The sequence below is a fragment of the Oncorhynchus kisutch genome, linkage group LG27 (assembly GCF_002021735.2).
Source record: "Oncorhynchus kisutch isolate 150728-3 linkage group LG27, Okis_V2, whole genome shotgun sequence".
NCBI lineage: Eukaryota > Metazoa > Chordata > Actinopteri > Salmoniformes > Salmonidae > Oncorhynchus > Oncorhynchus kisutch.
This window is the reverse complement of record NC_034200.2, coordinates 14076352-14091928: the sequence shown is the minus strand read 5'-3', so window position 1 is coordinate 14091928 and position 15577 is coordinate 14076352. Positions and strand designations below refer to the sequence as shown.

Below are 15577 nucleotides of genomic sequence, written 5' to 3'. Positions count from 1 at the left end.
AAAAGTGCCTCTCAGCGTGTCCTCCACTTACTGTGTAATTGTAATAACCATGATGACTTTAATCAAACTCTATTACCGAATGTTATCGTAGCACTCCGTATCGACACCCTCCCACCCACAAACATTATCTTTGAAACTATTGCTTATAGTGTAGAATTTTTTAAATTAAGATTCTTTGGTTGGGGAGTGACAACAATGTGACATTGTTGTCATGTCAATGTTGTATTATGTTAATGGCAGTATATCAGCAATAATTAGAGGCTCTAGATCGTCTAACTCTGTGGTATGTATGAGTATACACAGAGAAGATAATCATGGCCTCTGTTCTCATCACATTTTAATACACTGATGTTCTGTGTGCGTAAAGGCTTCATATTGGACACATTTCTTATGAAATGAGGACTTACTACATAGGCCCATTGTGCTGCAGAAATGACAGGGGAGTCTAGGTCATTTTCTTCTTCTTTGAAACCTTGCTGTCCATACAAAGTGCAAAATGGGTCAAAGCTAATATTATGTCATTTCAGGTAGTCCCTTTGATGCCCTATGACGGCTGACTGTATGTCCCTCTCCTCTCCCACCACCAGGTGATCAAAGCAGGGGTGGAGACCACCTGCAAATGCCATGGCGTCTCGGGCTCCTGCACCGTCCAGACGTGCTGGAGGCAGCTCTCGCCCTTCCACGAGATCGGCAAGCAGCTGAAACAGCGCTACGAGACCTCACTGAAGGTGGGAAGCTCCACCAACGAGGCCACGGGGGAGGGGGAAATCTCCCAGGCCCGGCCCCAGCAGCAGCAGAACCCCTCAACGGGCCCCAGCAACGACCCGATCCCACGCACCACGGACCTGCTCCACATCGAGGACTCGCCCAGCTTCTGCCGGCCCAGCAAGTACTCGCCGGGCACCTCGGCCAGGAAGTGCTACAAGGACAAGAACTGCGACGCCATATGCTGCGGCAGGGGCCACAACACCCAGAGCCGCGTGGTGACCCGGCCATGCCAGTGTCAGGTGCGCTGGTGCTGCTACGTCGAATGCAAGCAGTGCACGCAGAGAGAAGAGGTCTACACCTGTAAAGGTTAGCCCAGTCTTAGCTTCCTGCTCGCCCCTTGCCTCTGACCGGACTCAGCAAGTGGAGGGTGGTTGTTGATGGTGAAGGGGGGGGGGGGGTGAATGGTGTTCTAGGACAGAGGTTTGACTCTCACTCAACCCCCTTGTGGCTGTCATAAAGAGAGAGAGCGAGAGTTCTACAGCAGAGGAGAGAGCAAGACGATGGAGATGGAGGACCTTTATAAGCACTTTGAGGGATTTTCTGTTCTATGGGTTTTGTTTTAATACCCTGTGGCCCCAGCCAATGGTGGTTGGGGTTGCAGGAGGAGATTGGCCTTGTCTGACAACAGGGTCAACATGGGTCTCATGTTTTCTCGTTGCAGAGTTGGAGCTTTGGAGTAAGGCTACCTCACCTATTCAACATGCAGTCAGATGTGTCAGTGAGAAAAAGCAGCACTTTGCCGCTGTCTCCGGCTAGCATGCTGTTAATGAGGATCCAATAGAATGACCGTAATGGTAAAAGAATGGCTTTTGGGCCTTGCCCAATGTAGAAATGTGTGTGTGTTAGCGAGTGAGGGTGAAGAGGTGGGTCAAATTACAACTCAACTCAAATTACAATACAATATGGCAATCATGGTAACCATATTCAGAAACTGTTAAGAAGACAGGGTGTAAGAGGAATTATACACACACATATTTACACACACACACACACCACTGTGTGTATGCATATGTATGTAAATAAATTAAATTGTATTATAATGATATTATATACACTTGCTACTTATCTGAATATGTTTCAACAAACCACTAACCACACAAATGCTTTGTTGTTTGTGTGTTCTCGCTCTCTTCTGCTTTTTATTTTCTTTTGACAAGGCCCTTTGGAAAGCAGCACATGTGTGTCCTTTGTCTCACTCTGTGGATCATTTATGGACCCTTTGGGACTACTCCTTCACGAGGAGAGAAAACACGCTCATTTGTCTTTGATTCTTTTACACTAGAGTGAAATTGTTGGTGAATACATTTGCCAGTCATTTTAGGCTACTCTTGGCCTTGAGCGAAGTCAACTAATGTTCAGGGAATAACTGAAACCACTATATCTTATTTAGACTGATGGTAAAAAGAAAAAAGAAAACCTGTATGTAATGAAAGTTCAGTGAGAGAATGGACTTGCTTTTCTGAGTTTAGTGTCTACTGCTGTCACCGTGACAACAGGAGACCGCCTGACCAGTGGAGAATGCATCTTCCAATCAGACGAATAGTGCTCTAACTAGAACAGCTTCTTGGTACTTAGCCCTCTATTTTAAAAAAGAAAAGCAAATATTGCCTGTAATAATACTATAATAACACTATTCTCTCATATCCTTCCTTCCTTCCTCTCTCTACACCCCCCCATTCAAGTATTAACGGTGGAGATTGAAAATGAACAGTATGATCCAATGGAAAAATGTCTTACACAGTTACACCCTCAAGCAAATTTGGTATTTCAGATATAGTCCCGCTGAAGCTCGCAACAACAAGGTGACAAAAATGTGTTTGCGACGACAAAGCAAATGTATGCTCTAGCTGTATGCCTATGCATTGTCTATCCATTGTTTTTGGGGCATGGCTACCACAACTCCACGACTGCAAAGGTACAATCTCCTTTCGTGTTGTTTTGACAGTAATTCTCTCTCTGGCAGGTTACTGTTATGTTGCACATGTCTAAAATGTAATGTTGGATGCTTGACGCTTCAAATGACTGGTAGGAAAAGGCAGAGCCAACCCTCTAAAACACCCACAATAACTCATGAGATGCCAAGTCATCCTTAGATTCCCTTTAGATATACAACCGTTGCCTGTTTCAGGTGGGTGAGAATGAACTACTGAGGGAGGAACCCGACATTGTAAGATAGCCCCATTCACGCACTGAAGCCCCAGAAGTCCTTTATCATTTCCCCTTTTAAAGTATTTATAGATCCTGTATTTATGAGTATAAACAGTGCATATGTTTGTGTTTTCCTTTTGCTTGTTGTAAATAACAATGGTTTTATTCTCCTGTGGTATAGAGACAAGAGTGAGGCACATGGTAAAATCTCACAGGCAAGTAAAAGAGGAAGTTGGTAGCAATAAGGAGGTTTAGGACCAAGACGTTTGATGCTGGAAAGGCAAGTGGTCAAATTTAAGTTGATGCATAAGCCTACAGCTAAATCATGAATATGGAGTACATTGCTGCTGAAAACCTTTGATTGTACGTGATCATCAGTAAGTGAAAAAACATTAGTAGATAGCTGTGGTCCGAGCTGTTTTCGAGGGCATTGGCATGCTACGTTAGAAGCGGTGACACTCACAGGATTGATGTATGATTCAACCCACCGTGACTGATCAAGGAATAGCAGCATGCTTTGAGAAGGGCGTCTAAGCCTAGCGAAGGTTGGTTGGTTCATCCTCTAGAGCTGGATTCCAAACATGCCAAATAACGAATGGTCAAAACCTACATAGAACTTTGCACGTTACATGGAATCCATAATGGCTCTGCTAAGGAGCCTGAGCATAAATGCCTGCTTCCCACAGCTTCTGGTGAGTGTATTCTACACACGCTCCTCTGCACAAGACTGGTTCTCTACAGTGGTAATTTATTGAACGTATATAAAAGGTCAACAGAGGTCATGACGAGAGGAATACATTGCATGTATTTTGTATGTTTTATACTGTACATATACACAAACACACGTTTTCTTTTTCAAGACAAAGGACGGCATGATGCAACGGTTGTTTCTCAATTGTCATTGTCTTAGTCCTTCATATTCTATTTTTGAACTCATAGCTCTGCACTGTGTAGTTGTCAGTGGATCATGTATAAAAATCTATTTTGTAGAAAAAGTGAAAATAAAAGAAAGATAAATTATTTTGAGATATTTTATGAGCATGTGTTTAATGTAAATAACATAAAGTCAAAACTGATTTTATATACCTGTTTTTTTTTTACTCTGTTTTTTTTCTCCTTTAGGCTTGTATGAGTGTTTTGCTTCTTTGGGGTGGAGGCTTCAAGAGGCAGTGTATTCTATAAAGTCAGTTTCTATAGATAACTCTAACATTTGCAGTTCCTAAGCACAAAACAAATCCTTACAAATTTAGTAACTTAACACTTCTCTTCCCTTTTTCAACTGATATATACGACACATCTGAAGGCAATTCTAAAGGCAATTAAATAGATCACAATCAGCTGGGTGCTTTTATGTAATTGACATCGCACAGTACTGCGCAAGTATTTTTCTAGCATTCCGATTTGTAGCGTGATCCGTTTGTTTGAGGGATTGGCGAGAGGTGTATGGGTTCTGTCTGTACCCCGTAACATAACCTTCTGTGCAGATAAACACACTGACCAAACGCAGAGTGGTATTGGTGTGAACTCATTCAACTTTTGGTATACTCTGATGAGAGGGTCACATTCACTGTGTACATTTGTTTTAGGATTTGTGCTGTGCTTGCCAATAAACAAAACAAACATCTATTCCTCTTTGTGATAATACTATACCAGCAAAGCTTTGTCCATGTTCACTTATTCATGTCTTATGGGAACCTAAATTATTGTCCTCTACCTCATGTGTATAGCTTGTAGGTATAAACAGATTACGAATGACTGGTAAGAATGTATTTAATTTATTTAACATCTTTGTATAACAAAGGCAAGAAAACCTGAAATAATAAATGAATTTTTAAATGATGTGAATGTTTTGTCTCATTCATACCCAGTGGTTATATAGCCATTGCTAAGAGGAGTTTGGTCCAAGTCGAAGCAAGCAAACAGTAAAAGTTCTACACCACTAATAATCCACCTTTCCTTCTACCCATAACTCAAAGCGACTTGTTGATATAGGTTCCAATATGCAAATAGTATTTCCAAGCTGTTCGGAGTTCTGGAGACTTAAGGGGTTAAGAGTAGTGGAGCTAAATAGAGGGAGAGGTACACACCCCCGCCATCAAATTCAAGACAAGTACGTCCGGCTATTAGAGCCACTCTCAGTTGGAAAACGCTCTGCATCCTCCGTCGGGGACTGATGTCATGGACAAGAAAGGCCATGTCTGCGACGTGTTACGCCATGTTGAGATAAGTGTTCATTAGAATCTGATACCGACTCCTGTTGGATTGCCATATACATCATGGAGACGCAGCCTCTGTTTGCTAGGACATTTCAAATGTCTTCCTTCGACGCCCAAGGGTAGCATGAGACTATCAAGCCCTACAACCCTAGTCTTTCATCGTACAGTACACATTATCAATCTGTCATGGTGTCTGCTTACGAGAAAGTCAAACACATTTATTTTGTAGCTCATTACTATAGGATATCAACATAAACATTTCACTCTCTTTTGGATTAGACAGTACTGGGCACATTTGCCAAAACTGATACAATCTCCCTGTTGAACTAGTATTATTTAAACAAACTCAATTCCCCCTACCAGATGTGTAAAGAATTAAGGGAGTTTTCTTTCTCAACAAGCTACGTGGACGAAGCTTCTCGTGGCTCAATGCGCACATGCCTGGAACTCCTGACTTAATCCAAAAGAAAGAGACCTAGAGTCCCTGAATCTGCATCAGTGAAAAAAATGAAAAACTCACATCAGATTGCAAAAACAAAACTCAATTACAGGGGAGTGTATCTGTTCTAATACCTAAAACATCACTGGAAAAGCCCAGAGATATCCTCAACACGTGTAGTTGTATTACCCAGCCACTAAAGTTACGAGCAGGAGGGCCCTGGTGTTAGATATGCCTCCCCAGGGTCCTACTCACCTTGCCCTGAGGAACAGTGTGGCCTGAATATTCCCCACTCGGCCCCACCCCTCTATACTTCCTGCCCAGTACCAGGCTCTAATACGAGCCGTAGCTGTGCGGTGTGCTGTCATCCAGCAACGTTTTGACAGCTGCTACCATATCGGAAGTGGGTGCCACTAGAGTACAGACTAACAAAAATCGAGTACATGCCTCAAAAATCCAAAATCGAATACAAGCCTCAAATACACCCCCCCCCCTTCTTTCTCTCTATCGTTCTCATCCTTCTGCTCTGCTGAGGCACACAATAGGATAGGCGGATAGGCCCAAGATGCTCAAAGCTTAGTGAAGAAGGCTATGACATAATGTTAACTGGAAACCCTTGAACTGCTGAAAATGGCATATAATTGTTAAATGCTTACATCCCATCATGCCCGCCCCCCATCCTACAAGAGGATAGTGTACTTCTTATAGTTTGTAGATGTTTTACTGAGGACTGTTGATTGTGGTTTAGTTGATTCCTCTTTAATTAAATGTAGTGTTGAGACCTAGGAGGTACATGGCCATAGCTATCACTTAGCTGCTACTAAGTGTGCTACTGCTGCTTGGAGAGCTAGAATGCAACCTAAAAGTGACTGTCGAGACTGGCCAGTGACAGACATTTAACAATTACCTGAAAAATGCAGAGTTTTACCAGTAGTACACAGCACTCCATATGACTTCAGACCGTTCATCAGAATGCCTCAACCGTACATTTTTGCCCAAGGACGATCTCAGGATGAAACAGGGAGTGAGTTCCCTGCCCTGTAAAAACACCTTAGCTCATACAGGTCTGTGCATTTAGATGTTTTTTTCTTCGTCTTTTTTAGCTCTTTGGGAAAAAGTTAGTTCCTGTCTGGAAAGTGTGATAGGAGGGGTCTGTGCTAGGCGGTGCTGCCTTAGCTCGCTCACTTCCTGCACCCTGCCCAATAACGTCCCCTGTTTACAACTGTTTTTGATTGTTGTCAAGTACCTGTCAAGGTTCCCACTTGTCCCCCCATGCCTGGAAAAACATGTGAGCTCAGCATCTCTCAAAACGGGAGCAAAATAATATGCACCGGGCGGAGGAAAATGACTTGCGCATCTGGTTGTGACCCCTGCTAAGGTATCTACTGTGAAGACAAGGACTTCCTTTGTTTAAGCTCAAATGCTGGCATGTTATGTGATAAAATTGGCATCTTTCTGTCAGTTAGCTGTCTGAGCAAGCTGGTAAATACTCCGCAATTTGAAGCTACTAGCAACCTATACCACTCATGGCACCTGACACCATGGTAATGAGGATCAATAGTTAGTAAACACGTATGACTCATGATGGGTGTTTGTTTTTGCCTTTACTCGTTGTATGTCGAGAGGCAAAGGTCCAAGGCAAGTCAACGGACAATTTACTTTAAAGATGTTCGGCAATGTTGTTTTAGTTAGTCGAGACAGTAAGGGCTCTACTGAATCCGCATCACGGATGTTCAGCTTAACGCCATGATTGAAATTGAAAGGCAATGTTCCCGACATAGCTGAGGCTGCATCCATGGTAAAACGCTGCCTACGTCGGCTCAATCGGAAATTGCCTTCAAATTTCTAGCGCGCAATCTGTAACACTTCAGCTTCACAGATTGAATACAGCCTTACGTGTGTCCACTTGTAACCGCTCTGCCACTAGTCAGAAGGTTCTGCTAGCACTTTCTTTCCCACCGTGAGGAGAACCCTAGCAGACGTTGTCTGAGGCAAGATGAGATGGACAAGGATCATAACTGGCTCAGGAGGTTTTCAACCGTTGTTCCCAATCATAAAAATGTCAACTTCACATGACAAAGCCAATCGCTCAAAATCCCCACCTTTTTCACATGCTCCCACTCCTACCCAAATCCAGGAGAATAGTTCAATATAGAACATAAATTCTATAATGTTCTGATGGGCCTAAGTCAACATTTTCCTTCAGGAAAACTATAATCATAATAAATAAACAAATAAATCTATCAATAATAGTGGAGCATGTGTTTCTTTCATTGGCATACATACTTGGGGAGTGAGGAAAGCCCTGGAGATCCCATAGCAGGGTTTCTAGGGGGATGGGATAAACATAGAGCTGTGTAGAAGCCTTTGCGTTTGGCAGGGCTGATGTGCTCGCGATTGCACAGGGGGAATTGGTGCACTTGCCAGGAGAGGTGCAGGGTTTGCAGAATTTTATTCTGAGAGGAAATTCCTTCTATTACTCCGTTATTCATCCCATTCTCGGAGGGGTTGGATGCCCTAAATGCTGTAGCAGAGACGAGTCCGAATAGAAACGTTTCATCCCCATGGATATCCAACCAGGAAAGTAGTGCATATTATTTATCAGAGCTGAAGGATATGTGGGATACACACTTCCTATTGACTTCATCACTCAAGAGTTGCACAGTGCCTTCTTCAGAGGAGTGCCTTCCAACAGTGCCTTCCAACAGCATAGAGGTATCTGGGATAAGTATTGAAAAACAAGGACTATAACAAATGTTTGCTACCACGAAAGGGAAGACTCCCTTCACCGGACCTAACATATGTTGTTTGCATCAGGGAAACATGAAATATTGACTAGTTGGAGAGACTGTGCTTTCTCACAAAATTTCCAGGTACTGTACAGTACATTCAGCTGTACTGTACTGAATGTACTGAGCAGCTCACCGATCATTGCACCTGTACATAGCCCATCTGTAAATAGCCCATCCAACTACCTCATCCCCATACTGTATTTATTTATTTAGCTCCTTTGTACCCCAGTATCTCTACTTGCACATTAATCTTCTGCACATCTATCACTCCAGTGTTTAATTGATATATCGTAATTACCTCGCCACTATAGCCTATTTTATTGCCTGACCTCCCTGACCTCATTTGCACACACTGTATATATACTTCTTTTTTATACTGTATTATTGACTGTATGTTTGTTTATTCCATGTGTAACTCTGTGTTGTTGTATGTGTCAAACTACTTTGCTTTATCTTGGCCAGGTCGCAGTTGTAAATGAGAACTTGTTCTCAACTTGCCTACCTGGTTAAATAAAGGTGAAATAAAAAAGAAAAGACCAAATTCAATGACGTGACAGGCCTGGATGAATTAGGTACATAAGGGTCTGGTAAGGTTCAACATGGTAAACATTAATACTGTATAACACAATTTACTGCAAACGTCTAGTCAAAATAAAATACAAAAACATTGGTGAAATTCTATACCCACTTTAGCATGTTGCCAATTAGTGAACATAGAATCGTGGCTCTGCTCTCTACGTACATGATCATTGACTATGGGATATCAGGTTGTGTCTATATCGGGGTGTCTGCCTGCAGCCTGTTGGTCAGCCTGATGAAATAGGGGGTTCTGTGGGATGGGGATGGGGATGGTGAGATCCTGCTAACGTTTGTCCAGTAAAGATTCCCCAGCTGTCCCAAGGATTAGGTTGTGTGCTTATGTGATTAGGCCACATGGCACCGTGGCTAGACCAGGCGCCTCTGGCCCACCCGGGGAATGTGTGATGGGACATGGGATGGGTGATGGCTTGTACCCAGTAGTGATGTTTAGAGTTGTAGTGACATGTTTTGGAGATTTAGAGATATCTGTCTATTATTTTGAATGCCAGAAATTGAACAGAAGTATTTAATACACTGAGTACAAAACATTAAGAACACATCCAATCAAATCAAATTGTATTTGTCACATGCCCCGAATACAACCTTACAGTGAAATGCTTACTCGACACCCCTTAACCAACAATGCAGTTTCAAGAAAAATAAGTTATGTAAAAAAAATAGATAAGTAAAAAATAACCTTCCTAATATTGAGTTGCAAAGTCACTCATTGCAAAGATACACAAGGACCTTCAGCGTTCTCTGTTACTGGGAGGGGGGTCTATTAGCTAATCACACCCTTTTAGTATGTCATAAATTTGAGGATTCCATTCAAAATTTGGTTTGTCTAAATCCAAAGTGTCACTTGATGTTAGTCAATTTAAATGAAGGGAAATAACAATTGTGAGCAAATTATTTTATCATATCACTTTGGCAAATTATTTATAAAGGATTGAGGACCTTAGATTTAATCATTCGTGGCTTCCATTTCAGAAAATCCTTATTTACCAAAAATGTGTCATTGGTGTTATCTTCATAAATGTTACCATATGGCACAATGATGGCACAATGTCATCATAATGGTAAAAAATGATTTAAAGTCATTAAGCCACCACATTTGTTTATTTAGAATGGGAAGATGTAACAAAATACATTTAAATTAAATAAATCTAGAAAAATGGGGTACATTTTTTTCAAATTAAAATGTGACCGTAATTCAATCACCCAGATGAATGTGTTGATTCTAATATAGTCCAAACGACCATAAATGAGGAGACCCCTTTGCATATAATTAAACATCTAATACATGTTCTCACTGAAGAGTAATTCTTGTGAAGTTATTGATTTCTACAAAAATAACAACCGACAAAGGTCTGGATGGGAAGCATGGGAAAGTTTGAAAACATGGGAAACATTGATGTTAACGGTAAGAACTCTAGCTTTCCCCCTGTATCCTCTTACCGAAATGTGTTCATGTTGGCTGAGAGCTCAATTTTGACTGACATGTGGAATGACAAACAGTGTGACAGCGTGGTGCGTGCTGTGAGCGCCGCATCCCTCCAGCTCAGAGCCCTGCACAGCTGCACACGGTGGAGGAAGTCCACACACACTACCAGACACTATGGCACAGAGTCAACAGAAACGCTGACCTCATGGGTCATAACCGGCGTTAGCTAAAGTAAGGTAGTGAAAGCATTTGAGTAGCCCGTAAAATCAGATATTCTAACAAAAATATTCTCTGCTCAACCTGTGAAAGTGCAGTGCCGCTAACTTATACTTGCTCTCTCTGACTCTCTCGTTCTCTCGTTCTCTCTCTCTCTCTCTCTCTCTCCCTCTGACTCTCTCGTTCTCTCGTTCTCTCTCTCTCTCTCTCTCTGACTCTCTCGTTCTCTCGTTCTCTCGTTCTCTCTCTCTCCCTCTGACTCTCTCGTTCTCTCGTTCTCTCTCTCTCTCTCTCTCTCTCTCTGACTCTCTCATTCTCTCTCTCTCTCTCTCTCTCTCTCTCTCTCTCTCTCTCTCTCTCTCTGACTCTCTCTCTCTCTCTCTCTGACTCTCTCATTCTCTCGTTCTCTCATTCTCTCTCTCTCCCTCTGACTCTCTCGTTCTCTCTCTCTCTGACTCTCTCGTTCTCTCTCTCTCTCTCTCTCTCCCTCTGACTCTCTCGTTCTCTCTCTCTCTCTCTCCCTCTGACTCTCTCGTTCTCTCTCTCTCTCTCTGACTCTCTCGTTCTCTCGTTCTCTCTCTCTCTCTCTCTCTCTGACTCTCTCGTTCTCTCGTTCTCTCTCTCTCTCTCCCTCTGACTCTCTCGTTCTCTCGTTCTCTCTCTCTCTCTCTCTGACTCTCTCGTTCTCTCGTTCTCTCTCTCTCTCTCTCTCTCTCTCTCTCTGACTCTCTCGTTCTCTCGTTCTCTCTCTCTCTCTCCCTCTGACTCTCTCGTTCTCTCGTTCTCTCTCTCTCTCTCCCTCTGACTCTCTCGTTCTCTCGTTCTCTCTCTCTCTCTCCCTCTGACTCTCTCGTTCTCTCGTTCTCTCTCTCTCTCCCTCTGACTCTCTCGTTCTCTCGTTCTCTCTCTCTCTCCCTCTGACTCTCTCGTTCTCTCGTTCTCTCGCTCTCTCTCTCTCCCTCTGACTCTCTCGTTCTCTCGTTCTCTCGCTCTCTCTCTCTCCCTCTGACTCTCTCGTTCTCTCGTTCTCTCGTTCTCTCTCTCTCTCCCTCTGACTCTCTCATTCTCTCGTTCTCTCGTTCTCTCTCTCTCTCTGACTCTCTCATTCTCTCATTCTCTCTCCCTCTCTCTCCCTCTGACTCTCTCATTCTCTCGTTCTCTCTCTCTCTCTCTCTCCCTCTGACTCTCTCGCTCTCTCTCTCTCTCTCTCTCCCTCTGACTCTCTCGTTCTCTCTCTCTCTCTCTCCCTCTGACTCTCTCGTTCTCTCTATCTCTCTCTCTCTTTCTCTCTTTCTCTTTCTCCCTCTCTTTCTCTCACTCTCGCTATCTCTCTCACTCGCTTGATGACAAAATATTTCTGGTGGTCTATCAACAGTATTAAACGATATTAAGCAGTTGTACTGTATAAGGAAAACCGTTGGAGAGCTGCAGCAGAACAGACATTTACTGTTGGGGGTGAGAGGCTGTGGGCAGACACCCTCTGTCTCACCAGCTGTGCAATTCACACAGTCTATTTAGCTACCGACATTTATAGAGTGTCTCATGGAGCACTGTCACAATTTGTACTCATTCGAGTCAACGTCAAAGTCCATGATGCCAATTCAAGCACTTTCAATTTACTGAATAAAACTGTGTCTATTAATCGTCAACCAACAGTGTTATAGTTAATTATGTTGTTGTGTAAATAAGGGTCCGTCCCCATGAGTTTATTTTTCTTTCCCGAGTATTTTAACACCTTAAGACATGCCAATAGTGAATCAACATAATGAAACGTGGTAGATGTGTGACTGAGTTTGAGGAATGCACTGAGCCCTACAGCCCTCCATCCCTAGCTACTGTTGTAATCCCAACCACAAATGCTAGATAGCTTGTCTTAGTGTGAATTCCCACCCTGGCTGTTTTTTTCAGCCAGGCCCGTGTTTGCCAACCAAATTGAATCCCAGTGGATAGGGGGGGGGTCTTGTTTAACCGAGAGGCACTTAAAGATCTGTCACAAAGAGCTCAACAAGAGTGGCTTGCTGGATTTCAATGGGAGCCTCTCGTAAAGAAGGGGGAACTATTCTAGAAGAAGAAAAAACATGGAGAGAGGGGCGGATCTCCATTTTGTGTGAATTTGGTCATTTGTTGACTGAGGTCGGCCCCTTAAGATTAGTGGGGTGAAATGTGTTAATCCATTGATTTCGCAGGAGTTAACACACTGGCCCGGGTCCAAGTGAGACTTAAGTCACAATGAAGAGTGGAGGACAGATATTGAGAGGAGATGGTGGGAAAGTTGAAATGCTGCTTTTCTTTGAGAAAAAGAGGGAATTTGAAGATCATTCTGAAGAGGAAATTAGAACGATGGCCTGCGGTAGGTTTGTTTCACTCTAAAAACCAACTCCATGGATACTCTTCCTCATCTCCTCCACCTGATCAATGCAATTCAGTTGAAAATCATTGTTAGCGATTTAGTTCACGTATGTAGTTAACGTACGTAGTTAACGTTGTTACACGTTTACGTGGAAAAGAAGTTGATATATAAGATATAAAGGATAAGGTATCAGACAAGGCTGTCAGATGTCTGTAATCAAGGCTATCCAAACTATGTTGAACTAGACCAGGTATTGCCAAACTGGGGTACGTGCAATGCCATCGGGGGTATGTCAAATAAAATGTGATTCACATTTAAAAATGTATATATACACCACCGTTCAAACATTTTGGGTCACTTAGAAATCTCCTTGTTTTTGAAAGAAAATCAAATTTGTCGTCCATTAAAATAACATCAAATTAATCAGAAATACAGTGTAGACATTGTTAATGTTGTAAATGACTATTGTAGCTGGAAACGGCAGATTGTTTTATGGAATATCTACATAGGCGTACAGAGGCCCATTATCAGTAACCATCACTCCTGTGTTCCAATGGCATGTTTTGTTAGCTAATCCAAGTTAAGCATTTTAAAAGGCTAATTGATCATTAGAAAACCCTTTTGCAATTATGTTAGCACAGCTGAAAACTGTTGTTCTGATTAAAGAAGCAATACAACTGGCCTTATTTAGACTAGTTGAGTATCTGGAGCATCAGCATTTGTGGGTTCGATTAAATGGGCAGAAACAAAGAACTTTCATCTGAAACCCATTAGTCTATTCTTGTTCTGAGAAATGACGGCTATTCCGTGCGAGAAAATGCCAAGAAACTGAAGATCTCGCACACCGCTGTGTCCTACTCCCGTCACGGAACAGCGCAAACTGGCCCTAACCAGAATAGAAAGAGGAGTGGGAGGCACAACTGAGCAAGAGGACAAGTACATTAGAGTGTCTAGTTTGATAAACAGGCGCCTCACAAGTCCTCAACTGGCAGCCTCATTAAATAGTACCTACAAAAGACCTGTCTCAACGTCAACAGTTAAGCGGCAACTCCGGGATGCTGGCCTTCTAGGCAGAGTTGCAATGAAAAAGCCAGATCTCAGACTGGCCAGTAAAAATAAAAGATTAGGGTGGGCAAAAGAACACAGGCACTGGACAGAGGAAGATTGGAAAAAAGTGTTATGGACAGACAAATCTAAGTTTGAGGTGTTCAAATCACAAAGAGGAACATTTGTGAGACGTAGAAAAAATGAAAAGATGCTGGAGGGGTGCTTGACGCCACCTGTCAAGCATGGTGGAGGCAATGTGATGGTCTGGGGAAGCTTTGGTGGTGGTAAAGTGGGATATTTGTACAGGGTAAAAGGGATCTTGAAGATCCATCACTCCATCACTCCATTTTGCAACGCCATGCCATACCCTGTGGACGGTACTTAATTGGAGCCAATTTCCTCCTACAATAGGACAATGACCCAAAGCACAGCTCCAAACTATGCAAAAACTATTTAGGGAAGAATCAGTCTGCTGGTATTCTGTCTATAATGGCGTGGCCCGCACGCACAGTCACCGGATCTCAACCCTATTGAGCTGTTGTGGGAGCAGCTTGACCGTATGGTACGTAAGAAGTGCCCATCAAGCCAATCGAATTTATGGGAGGTGCTTCAGGAAGCATGGGGTAAAATCTCTTCAGATTACCTCAAGAAATTGACAACTAGAATGCCAAAGGTCTGCAAGGCTGTAAATGCTGCAAATGGAGGATTCTTTGACAAAAGGACACAATTACTATTTCAATTAAAAATCATTATTTATAACCTTGTCAACGTCTTGACTATATTTCCTATTCATTTTGGAAGTCATTTCATGCATGTTTTCATGTAAAACAAGGACATTTCTAAGTGACCCCAAACTGTTGAACTGTAGTGTACATATATATATAAAACAGTCCAAACAGTCCATATATATTTTCCAAAGGGGCTATACATTTGTGTGAGTTTATTCTCTCACCTGAGTACCCTCGTTTCATTGCCAGAAATAAAACTAAACCATCTCGTGTTCTCGCGCAATTAACAACACAATGTCAAATACAGGTAACCTAGTCAAATAATGAACATCCAATCACATTAACCGTTGTAGCTAAACATAGCTGCTGCTCATGTTGGTATCTGTACTGATGGCGCAAAAGCAATGACAGGGAGACATAGTGAAGTGGTAATGCGTGTGCAAGCAGTTTCTCCCGACGCCACTTACACTCTTGCTGCCAAGGGAATGCCTGACAGCGTGAAAGATGTTTTGGACACTACAGTGAAAATGGTTAACTGAACTCTCGTGTATTTTCTGCACTATGCAAATGATATGGGCAGCGACCATGTAATGCTTTTACAACATACAGAAGTGCGCTGGTTATCAAGGGGCAAAGCTTTGAAAAAACATTTTTATTGAGAGACGAGCTTATTAAAGTTTTCTTTACTGACCATCATTTTCACTTGTCTGACCGCTTGCATGATGATGAGTTTTGCACACGACTGGCCTATCTGGGTGATTTTTTTTTCTCGCCTGAAGGATTTGAATATAGGATTACAGGGACTCTCCGCAACTATATTCAATGTGCGGTACAAAACCTGAGGCTATGA

General features: G+C 42.6%; 1 protein-coding gene across 1 annotated transcript in view; it reads left to right on the top strand.

Moving 5' to 3' along the window:
• The window catches only part of LOC109871613 (protein Wnt-9a), a 30298-nt gene extending 25543 nt beyond the window's left edge, over positions 1 to 4755 (top strand). Inside the window, exon 4 of the mRNA XM_020462531.2 lies at positions 588 to 4755. Coding sequence (XP_020318120.2) covers positions 588 to 1079 — 492 coding nt within the window. The 3' untranslated portion in view covers positions 1080 to 4755. The remainder of the gene's footprint in view (positions 1 to 587) is intronic.
• The last annotated feature ends 10822 nt before the right edge of the window (positions 4756 to 15577 follow it).